The sequence below is a fragment of the Chionomys nivalis genome, chromosome 8 (assembly GCF_950005125.1).
Source record: "Chionomys nivalis chromosome 8, mChiNiv1.1, whole genome shotgun sequence".
NCBI lineage: Eukaryota > Metazoa > Chordata > Mammalia > Rodentia > Cricetidae > Chionomys > Chionomys nivalis.
Window position 1 is genome coordinate 14,254,685 of NC_080093.1, and position 13,839 is coordinate 14,268,523.

A 13,839-nucleotide genomic window follows, 5' to 3' on the forward strand; every position below is an offset into this window, starting at 1 on the left:
GGGGGACTGCCAAGACAGCGGCTCAGGAATGTTAGCTCCAGAAAAACGGTCCCCTTTGAATGACGTCTTGAGTGTTTGGGATAGCTGAGGGAAGGAGGAAGTCTTCCCTGGAATGCACTTCCAATTTCTGGAGAGGTAAATGACAACTGGGTGCTATCCTCACAGGTCCCTGGAGAGGGGAAGCCAAACCAGCAGACTCGGGAATCACCCTCCCCACAGCCCTGCTGAATCCTGGGAAAGGAGCAGCACTTACCCACAGATCCTCTTCTCTGGCATCCCTGGGGCTGGATCTGCTAAAACCAACTGTGTGGAGCTCCTTAAATAGGCCCTCCCCCTGCCCCAAAGCCCCACCTACCCTTGCAGGCTCTTCTGAGAAAGGAGGAAGGTGTGGGAGGGCCAGGCATGCTGTCTGCTGCCCAGAGAGCCCTTTCTGACCTCAAGCCAGAGCCAGGGACAACCCGCCCCAACCCATTCTTCTCAGTGTCCCCTTCCCTATTTTCAGTGTATGGGTTCTCCTCCCATGCCCGGAGACCAGCCCTCTGTTTCTTTTGCTGTTCTGGATGCCAGGAACCTCTTACCCTGATGCTGAACTCAAACCTGATTCCTGGTTTTGAGGCAGGGGGCTGGGGTATTACAAGCATTGCATATAACATAGACTCCTAGTCTTTTCTGTCCATCGAGGAGACCCTGCAGCCTACGTATGTCACCTAAGGGAATAGCAGAGAGGAGGCACACTTGGCCTCCTCACCCCTGTGCCAGGGGTTTAAGCAGCACTCAGGGGAGTTGGCTCCCATTTTGGGGAAGGGAAAAGGAAGAACTTAGGGGACATAGAACCAGGAACTATGGGCAAGGTCGGGTTAGCTGTGGCATCTCTAGCAGATGTCCTTAACCCGAGGGTCTCAACCCTTTTGTGGGTAGAATGACCCCTTTCCATGGGAGTCACAAAACCATCGGGAAACACAGATATTAAATTACAATTCATTACAGTTATGAAGTAGCAATGAAAATAACGTTATGGTTGGGGGTCACCACAACATGAAGAACTGCATTAAAGGGTCGCAGCATTAGAAAGGTTGAGAACTGCTGCTCTAGAAATTCACGGAAATGTCACCTGACATTTTGTCTGTGGTAATCCCTTCCCTCTGCCCAACCTCCTTTCCTAGGGCCCCAGAACCTGACCTGGTCTGCACAGAGTTAAGTCTCCCCTGAATCTGAGTTAGGAATAGAGAGGCTCCCCCTAGCAACTTTTGGCATCATTCTTCCCTGAGAATTCAGGATGATCTTTCTGATATCTAGCTACATCTAATAGCCAGTCAGGCAAGAATCGGGGAGTTGCAGAGGAGGATGACCCAACCTCGGAGTGGCTGCCGCAGGGGTCTTGGGTCAGAACTCAGCAGGCAGCCCTGCTGAGGAAACCTGTAAGTTCCGAGAATAGGGCTGGTAAGGCATGAACAGTCATCAGTATTGTGCAATGGGCAAGGGGAGGAGGAAAGGGGACCCAAAAGGGAGGGCTGGCAGGGGCCTGGGGCTAAAGAGGGAGACCATAAAGTGGCTGTCACCCCACCTCTTATTAACCCTGGCAGAGCCAGGCTGGCAGCGGAGAAGCCAAGCCTGTTTCTCCATCTCCTCTTTCCTTCCCCTTCTCAGCAGCCGCCCACCCCGCCAGGGAAGAGGGAGCCATGGTGAGGGACGCAGGGGAAGGAAGGCAGGCAGGCAGAAATCTCTTTTCTCCAGATCTTGGCTCTACTTCAGTCTCTAGGGAATGGGTCGGCACTTTCTCTCTGGGACCGAGTTTCTAGAGGCTAGCAGTTCCTGGGACCCTGGCACCCTACTGGCACCGAACCAAGGCTTCCCCTTGCTGATTGGGATGGGCCCTTCGACCACCAAAAGGGATTCTAGGCACCCATTTTTGAGTTCAAAAGAAGGCATGCTTGTGCGCATTAGGGAAGCTGAGGCAGCAGAACAAAAAGCGGAAACTGAGGCCTTTACCTACTTGGTCCTGGTGTGTAGCTGTCCTGTCTCTTCTAGGTTATTAGCCCTGCCAGTGTAGGCAAGAGGGGACAAGGTGTGGAGGAGGTCTGCCAGCCATCATGGATCTAGGCTCAGGTCTATCCTCATTCCAAGCTTTTAATGTTCATTACGTTCTTAAGACCCTGGAAGCCACCTCTTGGGAAGACATCAAGGGACAAAGGGGAGGGATACATGAGGTCCTGGAATTCAGGCCCTAAGAGCTGACTGTGTGACAGGACTTGAAGCCAGACTGAACACGAAGGGGGAGGTGCTGGAATTTGGGGGGAGATCATTAGATTTTGCAATAGGAGACACCACCACATCCAGTCGGGAAGCCGTGGAGATTGAAGAAGGGCAGGAGAGACAAGGAAGAGGAAAGGAAAATCTATAGGATTTCCAGGTGAGGATTCTAGGGGCGAGGAAATTAGGCGGGCAGGAAAATCCTGGGTTCTTTCAGGAATAAATGCTGAAAGGTCTGGGACCTCTAGTGGACAAAAGAGAACAACTCAGTTACGCCTCTCTTCCCAAAACAAACATGGCCGCCGGGGAGCCGGTCCGAAACGCTAAGACATTGGAGAATGGGGAAAGAAGCCCCGCCCCGGTATGGGCAAATCGCCCTCCTCCAAAATGGCCACCACGGCGTCTCTGGGCCCCGCCTTTGATCTCGTTGGTGGGACTAGGGGATAAGAACTGCACCGCGCGGGACTAGTCGCCGGCGGCGCCTGACGGAGCAGGTGATTTCCCCTCCAGCCCCGGGCCTAGGGCTAGGAGAGTCGCGGAGAGCATTGACACAGGGTACCCCTCCTCGCGTTCCCTATGGTACCCCCCGGGAGGGGGGTCGGCCGGACCCCTTTCTCTAATTGTCTCCCGTGGCCTGTATCGAGGACCATCTAGCTTGTTCAGTTCAGGCCTATCTCGTTATGTGACTCACCCCTCCCAAGGCGGCTATTGAATCCCTGGATTCTCAGGCCCCCTGTTCTGGACGCTTCTGAGTGCCCTGCTAACGGTTATAAAAAGCTCTTGCTTCAAGGGTCGGCCATCAATGAGATCCCACTTCCTGTGTTCACCTCCCAGGGTTTGTGCACCTGCCTGACATTAGATGGCGGGATCCTTTGCTCCCCACAATGTCCTTGGTACCTCTAAGACCTGGCGTGGGGATCAGGGTGAAATAGTTTTTGCTGGGGCTTTCGTTGCGCTGCATCATGACTTTATAATAGGGCAGGGAGAAATAGTGAAGACCTTTGGGCTAGACCCCTTACTGCTCCCTTAAACTTCCAGGACTCCTTCCCACGTTGCCTCCCAGGAATTCTGCGTTCACATGGCCTACGCTCAACCCCCATTTAGTTCCTGTCCACTCCAGGGGAGTAGCGGACACTCCTTATCCTAAGCTAAGTTGCCCAGAGGATCCTTCTAGCTCTGCACCCTCTAATAGAGTGTCTAACAGATGCAGACCTATATCTGGTCCTTTGGGAGTCTCAGGCTATCCTAGGGCAAGGAGGATGGGCAGCTGAGTTATTTGGCTGTGCGGAGAAAGTGAGTCCTGCAGAGCGGTGTTTGTAGAGGCGCAGGGAGAAGTGGGTGAGCAAAGATTCTGTTGTGGGTGAGACTGCTGGCCAGGCAGGGCCCAGAGTACAGGTCCGGGCCACACCATTGGCGTCACGAGCGGTAGTGTAATAGCGAGGTTGCGAACGCCAGGCTGCCTGTGTGTGAAACTGTCATTAACCTATCCCATGACCTTGGGAAAGTTTCTCATATTTTCGGTGTCTTCATTTCCTCCCAGGTACTGGGCATAATAGTATCCACATTTCAAGGCTGTTACTGGGATTAAGGAAGTTAATGCATTGCTCTATACGCAGTCAGTAGACACTTTCTAACGATCAGTGCAAGTGTTTTTGTTTAATGTTTTTCGATTTATTTCATTTCACATATATCACCATTTTGCTTGCATGTATGCCTGTATACCACGTGCATGCCCGGTACCCTTGACGGTCAAAAGAGAGGGACTGGAGTTGTGAACAGTTGTGAGCTATGTGTGTGATGGGAATCAAACTTAGGTCTTCTGCAAGCACAGCCAGTGCTCTGACTGTTGCTCGGTCTCTCCAGCCCCCACCAGATGAGTTGTAGCAGGACTCACAGACAATGATTGTCACATTTCATAGGTACCACTAACTAGCGAGCTCTGATCAGAAAGTACTAGGTTCTGCGGGCTCTATCTGGAACTTCAAAAATCTTACGGAAATCCTGGGGTGCTGCTCAGGTTGACTTAGAAAGCCAATTTAGTCGTTCACATCTCCCCCAGATCTGGAACTATGGGGAGAAAATATTAGGAGGTGTTCTCAAACAGGAAGGACATGTCAGGGAAAGCTGGGAGGAGAGGAAAGGGTGGGAAGAGAGACGTGACAGGTTTTGAAATCTGAACCATGTTTGGTCAGTCCAAAAACTGGAGGAGATAGGATGGTCTCTTAGCAGAAGAGCCAGCCCCAGAACCTTGGAGGAGGAAGGCTTTTCCTTTGAAGACAGTGAGGGATTTTCCAGTAACAACTTTGCAGGTTTCTAACACCTTGGTTAGAAACCTCACATTCATCCCCCACAAAGCTTCCTTAGAAATGGGGCTTTCATACAGCAGCGTCTTCACCTCTCCCTCCAGAGGTTTCCAGGCCACCATCAACAGTCAGGGTGTGAGGATGGGGTAGGTCTCTGGAGGGGGCTACCTTTATAGGACAGTTGCATGATGGGAGCTAGAATGCCCGGGCTAAGGTGTTCAGTCCTGCACCGGGGCCTGGGGCTAAGGGCAGAGGGTGCTCATCTCCCTTGAGAGACAGCAGCTACTCAGTCCTCCTTTTAAAGTACCTTTTTGTGCGCTCATAGTCACTCTGTTTTAGCACTGAAAGGACCAGGTCTCTGGTCCAACCCATGAGGAAGTCTTGATATCCCTCATCCCCAGAGTTACCCCTAAATTAACACTGTAGTATTGCTGGGGACCCAGGTGAGGGTCCTACACAATCAAGTGCTGGACTTTCTGGGAAGGTAATAGGAAGTAACTATTAAATTTGATGTTTGTTTGTTTGTTTGTTTGTTTGTTTGTTTGTTTGTTTTTTAAGACAGGGTCTCACTATATAGCGCTGGCTAGCCTGGGACTCATTATGTGAACTAGGCTGCTCTCAGTCATAGAGATTCTCCTGCCTCTGCTTGCTGAGTGCTGGGATTAAAGGTGTGCGCTAACACATCAGCATTTTGTGAAAGACTTATTTGTGTGTAGTGTGTGTGTGTGTGAGGTACCGAAAGGGATGTCCAGTCCTATTGGGTGCCTCCGAGTGTGGATGCTGACAAACTCTGGTACTCTGATAAAGCAGAGAGTACTTTGAACCAATGAATCATCTCTCCAGCCCCCACGATTGCATTTTTTTAAAAGATTTATTTATTTATTATATATATACACTATTCTGCCCGCGTGTACACCTGCAGGCCAGAAGAGAGCGCCAGATCTCATTACAGATGGTTGTGAGCCAATAGGTAGGTGCTGGGAATTGAACTCAGGATCTCTGGAAGAACAGCCTATGCACTTAATCACTGAGCCATCTCTCCAGCCCCCATGATTGCATCTTAAATAGTTCTTACAGCTGTGATGGGGAGAAGAGGTTGCTGGGGGAGATGGTAGCAGGGGGAGAAGAGAGTTGTCAGGAAGCACCTACAGGCAAGAAATAGTGCCAAGTGGCAGCCAAGGGGATAAGAAAGGTGTGGGCCTAGAGAGATGCTTCAGTGGGGAAAATGTGTACTGTGTGAGCCTGAGGGCCTGAGTTCAGATCCCTAGCATCCACATTAAAAACAAAAACAAAGCAAACAAACAAAACATAAAAGCAGGTATAGCCAGGTGCAATAGTACCTGCCTTAAATCCCAAACAGAGACAGGAGGATCACTGTGAGTTCAAAGCCATATTGATATACATAGTAAATTCCCGGACAGCCAGGACTAAATAAAGAAACCCTGCCTCAAAACAAACAGACAGTCACAACAGGTAGGGAGGAGCAAAGCTGTAACTCCAGCACTGGGGCTCAAGACAGCAGTGCCGTGGCCAGCCAGAAAAGCCAAAACAGAATACTCCAGGTCTGGTCTGCATGGAGAGTTCTAGGACAGCCAGGACTATAGACACTTTCTATCTATCTATCTATCTATCTATCTATCTATCTATCTATCTATCTATCTATTTTTAAAATTTATTTATTAATTATGGATACAGCGTTCTTCCTGCATATATCCCTGCAGGCCAGAAGAGGGCACCAGACCTCACTACAGATGGTTGTGAGCCACCATGTGGTTGCTGGGACTTGAACTCAGGACCTCTGAAAGAGCAGTCAGTGCTCTGAACCTCTGAGCCATCTCTCCAGCCCCTAGAGACACTATTTTAAACAAACAAAAAGGGGAGAGAAGTGTTCGAAGCAGACAGCCTGATGTCAGCCTCTGGCTCCACTGCAGTGGCAAGACCACCCATGCACCCACACTACACACACAGTAGATGTGTTAGAGAATAATCAGGGTTTGGTAACTAATTGGCTGATGAAAAGCAAGGGATAGAGGGCTGTCATGGTGAATTCCTAGGCTGTTAGCTGGAAGAGCTGTGTCTGGATATTCATTTAGGGAGGATACTCCCGGAGGATAAGTGTACTTGAGAGGGTATCACTTAGGGAATGCAAAGTGTGAGGCACCTGGAAGCTTACACGTGGTGGTGTCAGTGAGGTCGAGCCACCAGCTGGCAGCTCTGGCTGAACTAGAGAACTGGTGACATACAGTTGGTGCGTAAGGATGGGCCCAGGTGAGACCCTGCAGAGAGAAGGCAGCAGGGCAAGGAGAATAGTGGCCTTGAGTCAGAGGGCCGCAGAGGGGGCACAGAGGCCGGGATCAGCAAAGAAGTACCTGAGGGGGAGGACGCCAGAGGCTGTGAGCTCAGGATTGTAGGTGGTGGTGCAGATAGTAACCGAAACTACACACAGTGCTCAAGACCAAACTCTGGAGTTACGTGGTTCAGCCTCATAGACCAAAACCTAAAAAGGAACTGGTAACCTTAGCACGAGAAATTAGGGAAAATATGGTATATTCAGTAGGAGTTGGTATGATTGCTTGGGTCCAGGGAAGGGTGAGAGAAGGCAAAATCAAGGGTAGTCCCACGCTTCAGACGTAGTAGCTGAGTGAGGGGTGCGTATGTGCAGGGGGTGTGAGGAGGGTATGAGTGTGGGCGGTTGGATTCTGAGATTCCTCTAGAGCCTTCCAAATGAGAGGATTGGCTAACATTTGGTTCTCTGAGTCTTGAGCCATTCTTACCATCTGTGCATTCCTGACTCCCAAATAGAGTTTGGGGGAGTCAAAAGTATGGAGATGGGGGCTGAAGGTCTGTCTTGGAGTTAAGAGCACTGTTGCTTTGGGAATGGACAACAGGTTCAGTTCCCAGCACCCACATGGTGGCTTATAATCTTTTGAACTCCAGTTCTAGTAGATCTGGCGCCCTCTTCTGACACCCTCCCTGAGTACCAGGCATGTACCTTTGTGTCCTTACATAGATGCATGCAAACACGCATGCACAAAAAATCATAAATCTTTTTTTAAAAGCTTGTAGATGAATTAAGCCAGAAAATATATACCTAGCACTTGCTGAATACAGACATTTTCCTAGACACTAGGAACCGGAACTGCCAAAGAATGAGGGAGCCCAGCAGGTTGGAGGAATAGCAAGGGCAGTGAGTGGGGCGGGGAGAGAGGAGTGGTGATTTGGAAGTGGGCAAGGGCTGGACTGTGTGGTATTCCACAGGCTGGGGGATGACAAAGGTCTTATGGTTCAGGCGCTGGAAAGGCAGGGATTGGGCAAGAGGAGAGAATCGATGTAGGACTTCCCCTCTATATGGGCTCCCGAACTAGAAAAAAAAGTCCCTTTGTACAAAGGGTGGGTGGCCGGTCATGGATGGGGGAAGGGCTGTGCTTGGTCCTGAGACCTCCTTACTTTGGGGGCTGGACAATGGGGCCTTATGATTGGAATTGGGGGCCAAATAGTCCCCTCAGTGATGAGATTCCTTAGCCAGGAAGCATGTGACCCTTCTTGCCACAGGAGATGGGGGAGGGGCCAACTCCCTTTGGAAGCCTTTAGAGACAGTGTTGTACCCTGTCTGGGGCTGGAGGAGGTAGAAGTGGGCGGCTCAGGGACTGACTGACTCTGCTTGCAGCAGCTGGGGGGGCAGCGCCAACAGCTGGTTCAGCCTCAGAAGGCAGAGGAGGGATTGCTGCCCCCCGCCCAGTGGGTAGAAGCAGGCCAGAGACCTGGCAATTCTGTCTTGTGTGCCTTAGAAGAGACAGCATGGAGTTGGAGAGCATCGTCAGTTCCGCCCTCCTTGCCTTTGTGCAAACACACCTCTCGGAGGCCGACGTCAGGTAAGGGCTGCTCCTGAAGGAGCAGGCCAAGTTCAGAGGGGGGTTGCAGACAATACTCTCTGCACTGGCCAGTGAAAAGGTGCTTACAAAGTATTCAGCCCAGTCTGAGGTGGAACTGACCCAGGTCCTCTGCAAGGATAGCGAACACTCTCTGAGCAGTAGTGGCATAAACCTAATCCTGCACTGGGGAAGCAAAGGCAGGCAGATCTCTGTGAGTTCAAGGCCAGCCTGGGCTACATAGTGAGTTTCAGGACAGCCAGGGCTACACAGGAAATCATGTCCTGAAAAACTAAAGAAAAAAAATAGAGGAATTCTTAACCATGGAGCCATGTCTCCAACCCCCCTCCCTTTTGTTTTCAAGATTATTTATGTCTCTGTGTGTGTGTGCAGGTGCCCACGAGGCCAGAAGAACTGGGTGTCAGATATCAGGGAGCTAGAAGGATAGGCAGCTATGAGCTAATTCATGTGGCTTGGGTGAACTGAACCTGGGTCCTCTCAAGAGCAGCAGGTGCTCTTAACTGTTGAGCCATTTCTCCTGCCTGGGAAGAGCTGATTTTTATTTGCTTAGATGGTCTCTCTCACACTGTCTATCATCTGGACTGGTTGATTTACTTAGACGGTCTCTCTCTCACTGTCTATCATCTGTATTGGTTGGAAACCAAAGCTGAAGGATTGGGAGGAGATACTCTGGCCCCAAGGGCCGAGCTGACTCATGGGCACCCATGGAACTGAGGACGGAAGTCAGACTAGGTGGGGATGCTGAAAATATCCAGGTTCCTAGACAGTGAACTTGTTCTTTCCCACAGTGGCTTGGATGAGGTCATCTTCTCCTATGTGCTGGGGGTCCTGGAGGACCTGGGCCCCTCAGGCCCCTCAGAGGAGAACTTTGATATGGATGCCTTCACGGAGATGATGGAGGCTTATGTGCCTGGCTTCGCCCATATCCCCAGGTAGGGCCTGGTAGGGCGAGAAAGAGATGGTGGCTGGCTGGGGTTGGGATAGAGTGATCCCCACACCACCTTCTTTCCCTTTTAGGGGCATGATAGGGGACATGATGCAACAGCTGTCATCGCAGCTGAGTGACGCTAGGAACAAAGGTGAGTGTGGGGCTCTGGCATTTGGAGGACTCCACCCCCACCCCAAGCCCTGGCAAATCCGATACCCTCTCTGCCTCTTGAAGAGAACCTGCACCCACAGAGCTCCTGTGTCCAAGGTCAGGTGCCCATTTTTCCAGAGACCCTGAGGCAACCTGAAAAGCTCAGAGAAGAGACCAGATCTCCTGCTGCTACTGGGGACACCCAACATGAGGTACTAGTAGAAGAGGGGGTACCCATGAAGGACCGTGGGGTAGGAAAGGAAGGAGTGTGGCCGACAATTACCATCTGTGCCCACAGGCAGCTGGTTCTGAGGAAGAACTTCTTCCGGGAGTAGATGTCCTCTTGGAGGTATTCCCGACCTGTTCTGTGGAGCAGGCCCAGTGGGTGTTGGCCAAAGCTCGGGGGGACTTGGAAGAAGCAGTGCAGATGCTGGCAGAGGGCAAGGAAGAGGGGCCTCCTGGCTGGGACGGCCCAAGTCAGGTACCCTCTCTCAGCCCCACCTCCCACCTCAGCTCCATCGTGTCCCTATCCTCATCTGTGTCCCCTGTTGTTACCACCACACCTAGAATAGGTCTCCCATATCTGCAGGACTTGCCCAGGCGCCTCAGAGGCCCCCAGAAGGATGAACTGAAGTCCTTCATCCTTCAGAAGTAAGTCTGGGCTGGGCTGGGCCTGAGGGTCTTCCCGGGTGGCGGGAGCTTCACGTAGCCAGTGTTTGGCAGGTACATGATGGTGGACAGTGCGGAGGACCAGAAGATCCATCGACCCATGGCTCCCAAGGAGGTAAGAGTTGGGGTGTGGGATGAAGGGTACTGACCCGTGATTTCAGTCACTCACTGCCTGATTCCCTGACAGGCCCCCAAAAAGCTGATCCGATATATTGACAACCAAGTCGTGAGCACCAAAGGGGAGCGGTTCAAAGACATGCGGAACCCTGAGGCTGAGGAGATGAAGGCCACATACATCAATCTCAAGCCAGCCAGAAAGTACCGCTTCCACTGAGGCCCTGTCTGGACTCTGCCGAGCCTTCCAGATCCCAGAGGGATGCAGCGTCCGTCCCCCTACTGCCCTTCTCTATCTCCTTGCTCTAGTGTTACTATTCTTGAACACAGTAAAGGTGGTCCAAGGAAGGTGTAACTTCTTTCCGGTCATTCCTGCCATGTTTGTCTGACCTTCTGGTCCTAGCTGCTGTCCCCTGTGCACCAGACAAGAAGGGATAAAAAGCTCTTTATTTGAAATTCCAGGGTGGGGCCGGGTTTGTCACAGGCCTCTCAACCCCAGGCCCCCACAGTTCAGTTTCCCTACAGCTCAGTGTCAGGTCCCGGCTACACAGTCCAGCTGTGCTCCCACCCCAAGGAAAGTCCGTTAGACCTGCAGGTTGACAAAGGGTGCGAATCCTGCCATGTCCTGGAGTAGCACCAAGGCCTGGTGCAGCGGGGGTTCCACGTCGATGTCCACACCACGGTTCCACAAGCGGCTCAGGCTGGGCTCGGCCACGTGGTGGCAGTGCCGCACCCTCAGCGAGCGCAGCGCCGGGCAGTACTCAGCCAGGGTCCTGAGGGAGGAGCAGAGTGATGCTAGGTGCAGGGGGCCCTCTCGCGTGGGGGGTGGAGGGGCTGCCCACTAAACCTGCAGCTGGCTCCTGCAAATTCTAGGTTTTCCTCCAGCTCAGGGTCCGCTCTTCTCTACAGTACCCTAGGGAGGGGGGCGGAATTACAGACTCCAGCCTCTCCCCCCCCCACCGGGGGCTTCTGGCTCTCAGAGAGTACCAATCCTTGGTTCTATCCCGCGTTTCAAGATTACCCTCCCTGGTTGCAGAAATCAACTTTATGTCACATCTCTCAGTGTGTCAATATTGGTTCAGAAGTCTTTTTTTTTTTTAATTATAGGCTTTCTAGCCTAAAAAAAAAAAAATCCCAGAGGTCTTTCTGATGGGTCTTTGACAATTACAACCCGCCCGCCTACCCCTAGAGTGACTGCCCATCTCCCACCCACTGGCCCCATGCCCAGGCACCTGACACCGTTGCTTCCGACGCGAAGGCAGCCTGTGAGGTCGAGGTGCTCGAGTTGCGGGCAGTTTCGGGCCAACTCTTGGACCGCGGTGTCCCCCACATTGGCGTTAACAGCCAACGAGAGGCTGCGGAGGCTCGCGCCGCGTCTCTGCGCCAGGTACACGATGGCCTCGTCCTTGAGCTGGCGACAGGCAGTGAGGTCTAGCTCCTCCAGAGCCGGGCAGCGGTCGGCGAGGCCACGTAGTGCCAGCCCGTCCACCCAGTCACAGTGAGCGAGCGAAAGGCGCTGCAGACGCGGGCAACCCTCAGCCAGCGCCCCCAGCGTTCGGCGGCTCAGCTGGCCGCAGCCGGCCAGGGCCACGCTCCGGAGCTGCGGATTCCGTGCCAGTACTGGCACCAGGTCCTCGTCCGACAGCCATTCGTGACACGGAGCCAGCGCCAGCTCCTGCAGCCCCTCGGCATCCCGCAGTAGCCGGGCTAACGCGGCCCGAGGAATCTGGGGCCCCACCTGCGGGCGGGAGGCACCGAGACTCAGTCTGTCCCTGGGACGGGACGCTGCCTGGCCTACCTTGGGGACCTGTCACCTGCCCTCCCAGGAGAGAGCTCACGCTCGCGGCTCCCCGCTCGCCCCCTGGAGGGGCCGGGCTGGAGGCGGGGCGGGGCCACGCGGGGGCGGGGCTGAGGTCCCCGGCTCACCTGAGCGGCGTCGAAGCGGCGCAGCCCCGCCAGGTGCAGCTGCACGAGCGCTCGGAAGGCGCGGCTGACGCGCTGCAGCCGGAGCAGCTGGCGCAGCGGGACCCAGGTCAGGACGTGCGGGAGCAGCACGTCTTCCCAGGGCAGATCCAGGAGCCTGCGAGGAAAGCGGCGTTGACGTCTCCGGGCCGCTGTGACGTGCGAGTCCAGGTCCGGCCAGGGCTCCGCTGCCCTCCCGCGGGTCTCCTTTCCCTCCCTCGGCCCCTTCAGTGCTCGGTACCTGACAGCTCCCGGTTCTTGCTCCCCTCCGGACTGCTCCATTGGTGGCTCCATCGCAGGCCACTGCGCGTGCGCAGTAAGCTCTTCTAGCTTTGGCCTTGAAGCGGCTGCGGCGAGCCCGCCTCCTTGGTCTGGAGAGACAGACCGATTTAATCGAGTGCGGCCTCACTGAGAATCCTTATCGGAAAGCTTTCCGATGGCCCCCGAAACTGAGGCAGGACGAACCAGCGATGTACCATCAGATGTCTTCGCAGCTACAGGGCTTGAAGCCCGAGGCTGTGCTTTCGGTCTCCGTTGCGGGCCAGTAGCCGCCTCTGAGTGGTGATGGGAGGAGCAGACAAGGCCAAAGGCGGAAGGGGCGGAGCCAGGACTCCTAGGTTACCGAGTGCCTCCCTCTGTCCTCTGCGTTTAAGCGACTTTGAGAAGAAAAGGGGGGGAGAGACTGCCCAGGTTCTAACTAACTGGTATGCAGTAGGTGCTCAATAAGTCATTGCCCACAGAATGAATTAAATGGGCGACGCTAAGGCCTTTCTTATCAAGCAGATTTGTTCAAACCTGCCATTCCTTGTGAATTGTGAAGTGCACACTCAATGCAGCCATCCCTTTCCAGTTCAGGACAGCGTAGGCTGGCCTTTTGCCTAAGGGAAAAAGAATACCTGGGAGCAGCAACGCCTCCTTTCCAGCGGTCCAGAGTCCGGGAGGAATGCGGGCTCAGCGCAAGCTACTAGCCTTGATGCTTCTTGACTGGCCTGGGTCAATTGTAGGAAGAGTGACGCCCCAAAGCTCGCAGCTCAGTCATAGGTTTTCCTTTCACTGTGCCCCTAGATACTAATCTCAAGTCCCACTCTGAGGAACCCCTAGCGTAATAATTTCCTCCAGCATCCAAGAAGGTGTGGGGCACGTGAAAGATCTTGCGCCGCTGCATCCTACATGGTTGCGCGCCTCTGTGCAGAGATTTCGGCCGCTTCTTCAAATGAAAGCTGCTTCCCATCCGTTCTCTCTCTCACCAGGGCTTTGGGCACCTTTGCAAAGGCACGCAGGTCTGTCCATTTTAAAGATGGGCAAACCGAGGCTCTGGGGAGGAAGCTCCTTAACCAGCATCAAACGGAGCAAGGATAAAGGACCCAGACATTCTGGTTTTCCCAGAATTCCTTCCACACTACTTCATTACTCAGTGTAGCATGAAGGGAGAAACCAGCCAGCACCGGAAAGAGCAGAAGAGGGTGAAGTTGGGTGAGGGGATTGCTTCCTCTCCTCCTCAGCCTGCCTGGGGAAGGGGTAGCCTGGAAGGATCTCTGCAAAGATAGATGTGGGCGCGCACCTCCTCCGGCCG

General features: G+C 53.5%; 2 protein-coding genes across 10 annotated transcripts; one reads left to right on the plus strand and one right to left on the minus strand.

Moving 5' to 3' along the window:
• Positions 1-2,645: 2,645 nt before the first annotated feature.
• Positions 2,646-10,646, plus strand: Cuedc2 (CUE domain containing 2). 7 transcript variants are annotated; one of them, XM_057779651.1, is made up of 9 exons: positions 2,646-2,744; positions 8,221-8,425; positions 9,232-9,375; positions 9,461-9,522; positions 9,606-9,733; positions 9,820-10,002; positions 10,111-10,172; positions 10,245-10,305; positions 10,378-10,646. In XM_057779651.1, the coding sequence occupies exons 2-9, from the start codon at positions 8,352-8,354 to the stop codon at positions 10,522-10,524; spliced, it is 861 nt and encodes a 286-aa protein (XP_057635634.1). In that variant the 5' UTR covers positions 2,646-2,744; positions 8,221-8,351; the 3' UTR covers positions 10,525-10,646. The 7 variants fall into 7 exon arrangements, with proteins under 7 accessions (XP_057635634.1, XP_057635640.1, XP_057635635.1 ...); XM_057779652.1 differs by having other exon boundaries at positions 2,647-2,744; positions 8,224-8,425; XM_057779650.1 differs by having other exon boundaries at positions 2,655-2,744; positions 8,342-8,425.
• Positions 10,647-10,744: 98 nt separating this feature from the next.
• On the minus strand, positions 10,745-13,837 carry Fbxl15 (F-box and leucine rich repeat protein 15). Of its 3 annotated transcripts, none has more exons than XM_057778428.1 (5): positions 13,163-13,837; positions 12,508-12,637; positions 12,231-12,384; positions 11,537-12,042; positions 10,745-11,077 (listed from the first exon to the last, which is right to left on the minus strand). In XM_057778428.1, the coding sequence occupies exons 2-5, from the start codon at positions 12,558-12,560 to the stop codon at positions 10,888-10,890; spliced, it is 903 nt and encodes a 300-aa protein (XP_057634411.1). In that variant the 5' UTR covers positions 12,561-12,637; positions 13,163-13,837; the 3' UTR covers positions 10,745-10,887. The 3 variants fall into 3 exon arrangements, with proteins under 3 accessions (XP_057634411.1, XP_057634410.1, XP_057634409.1); XM_057778427.1 differs by having other exon boundaries at positions 12,743-13,837; XM_057778426.1 differs by having other exon boundaries at positions 12,508-13,837.
• Between the last annotated feature and the right edge of the window lie 2 nt (positions 13,838-13,839).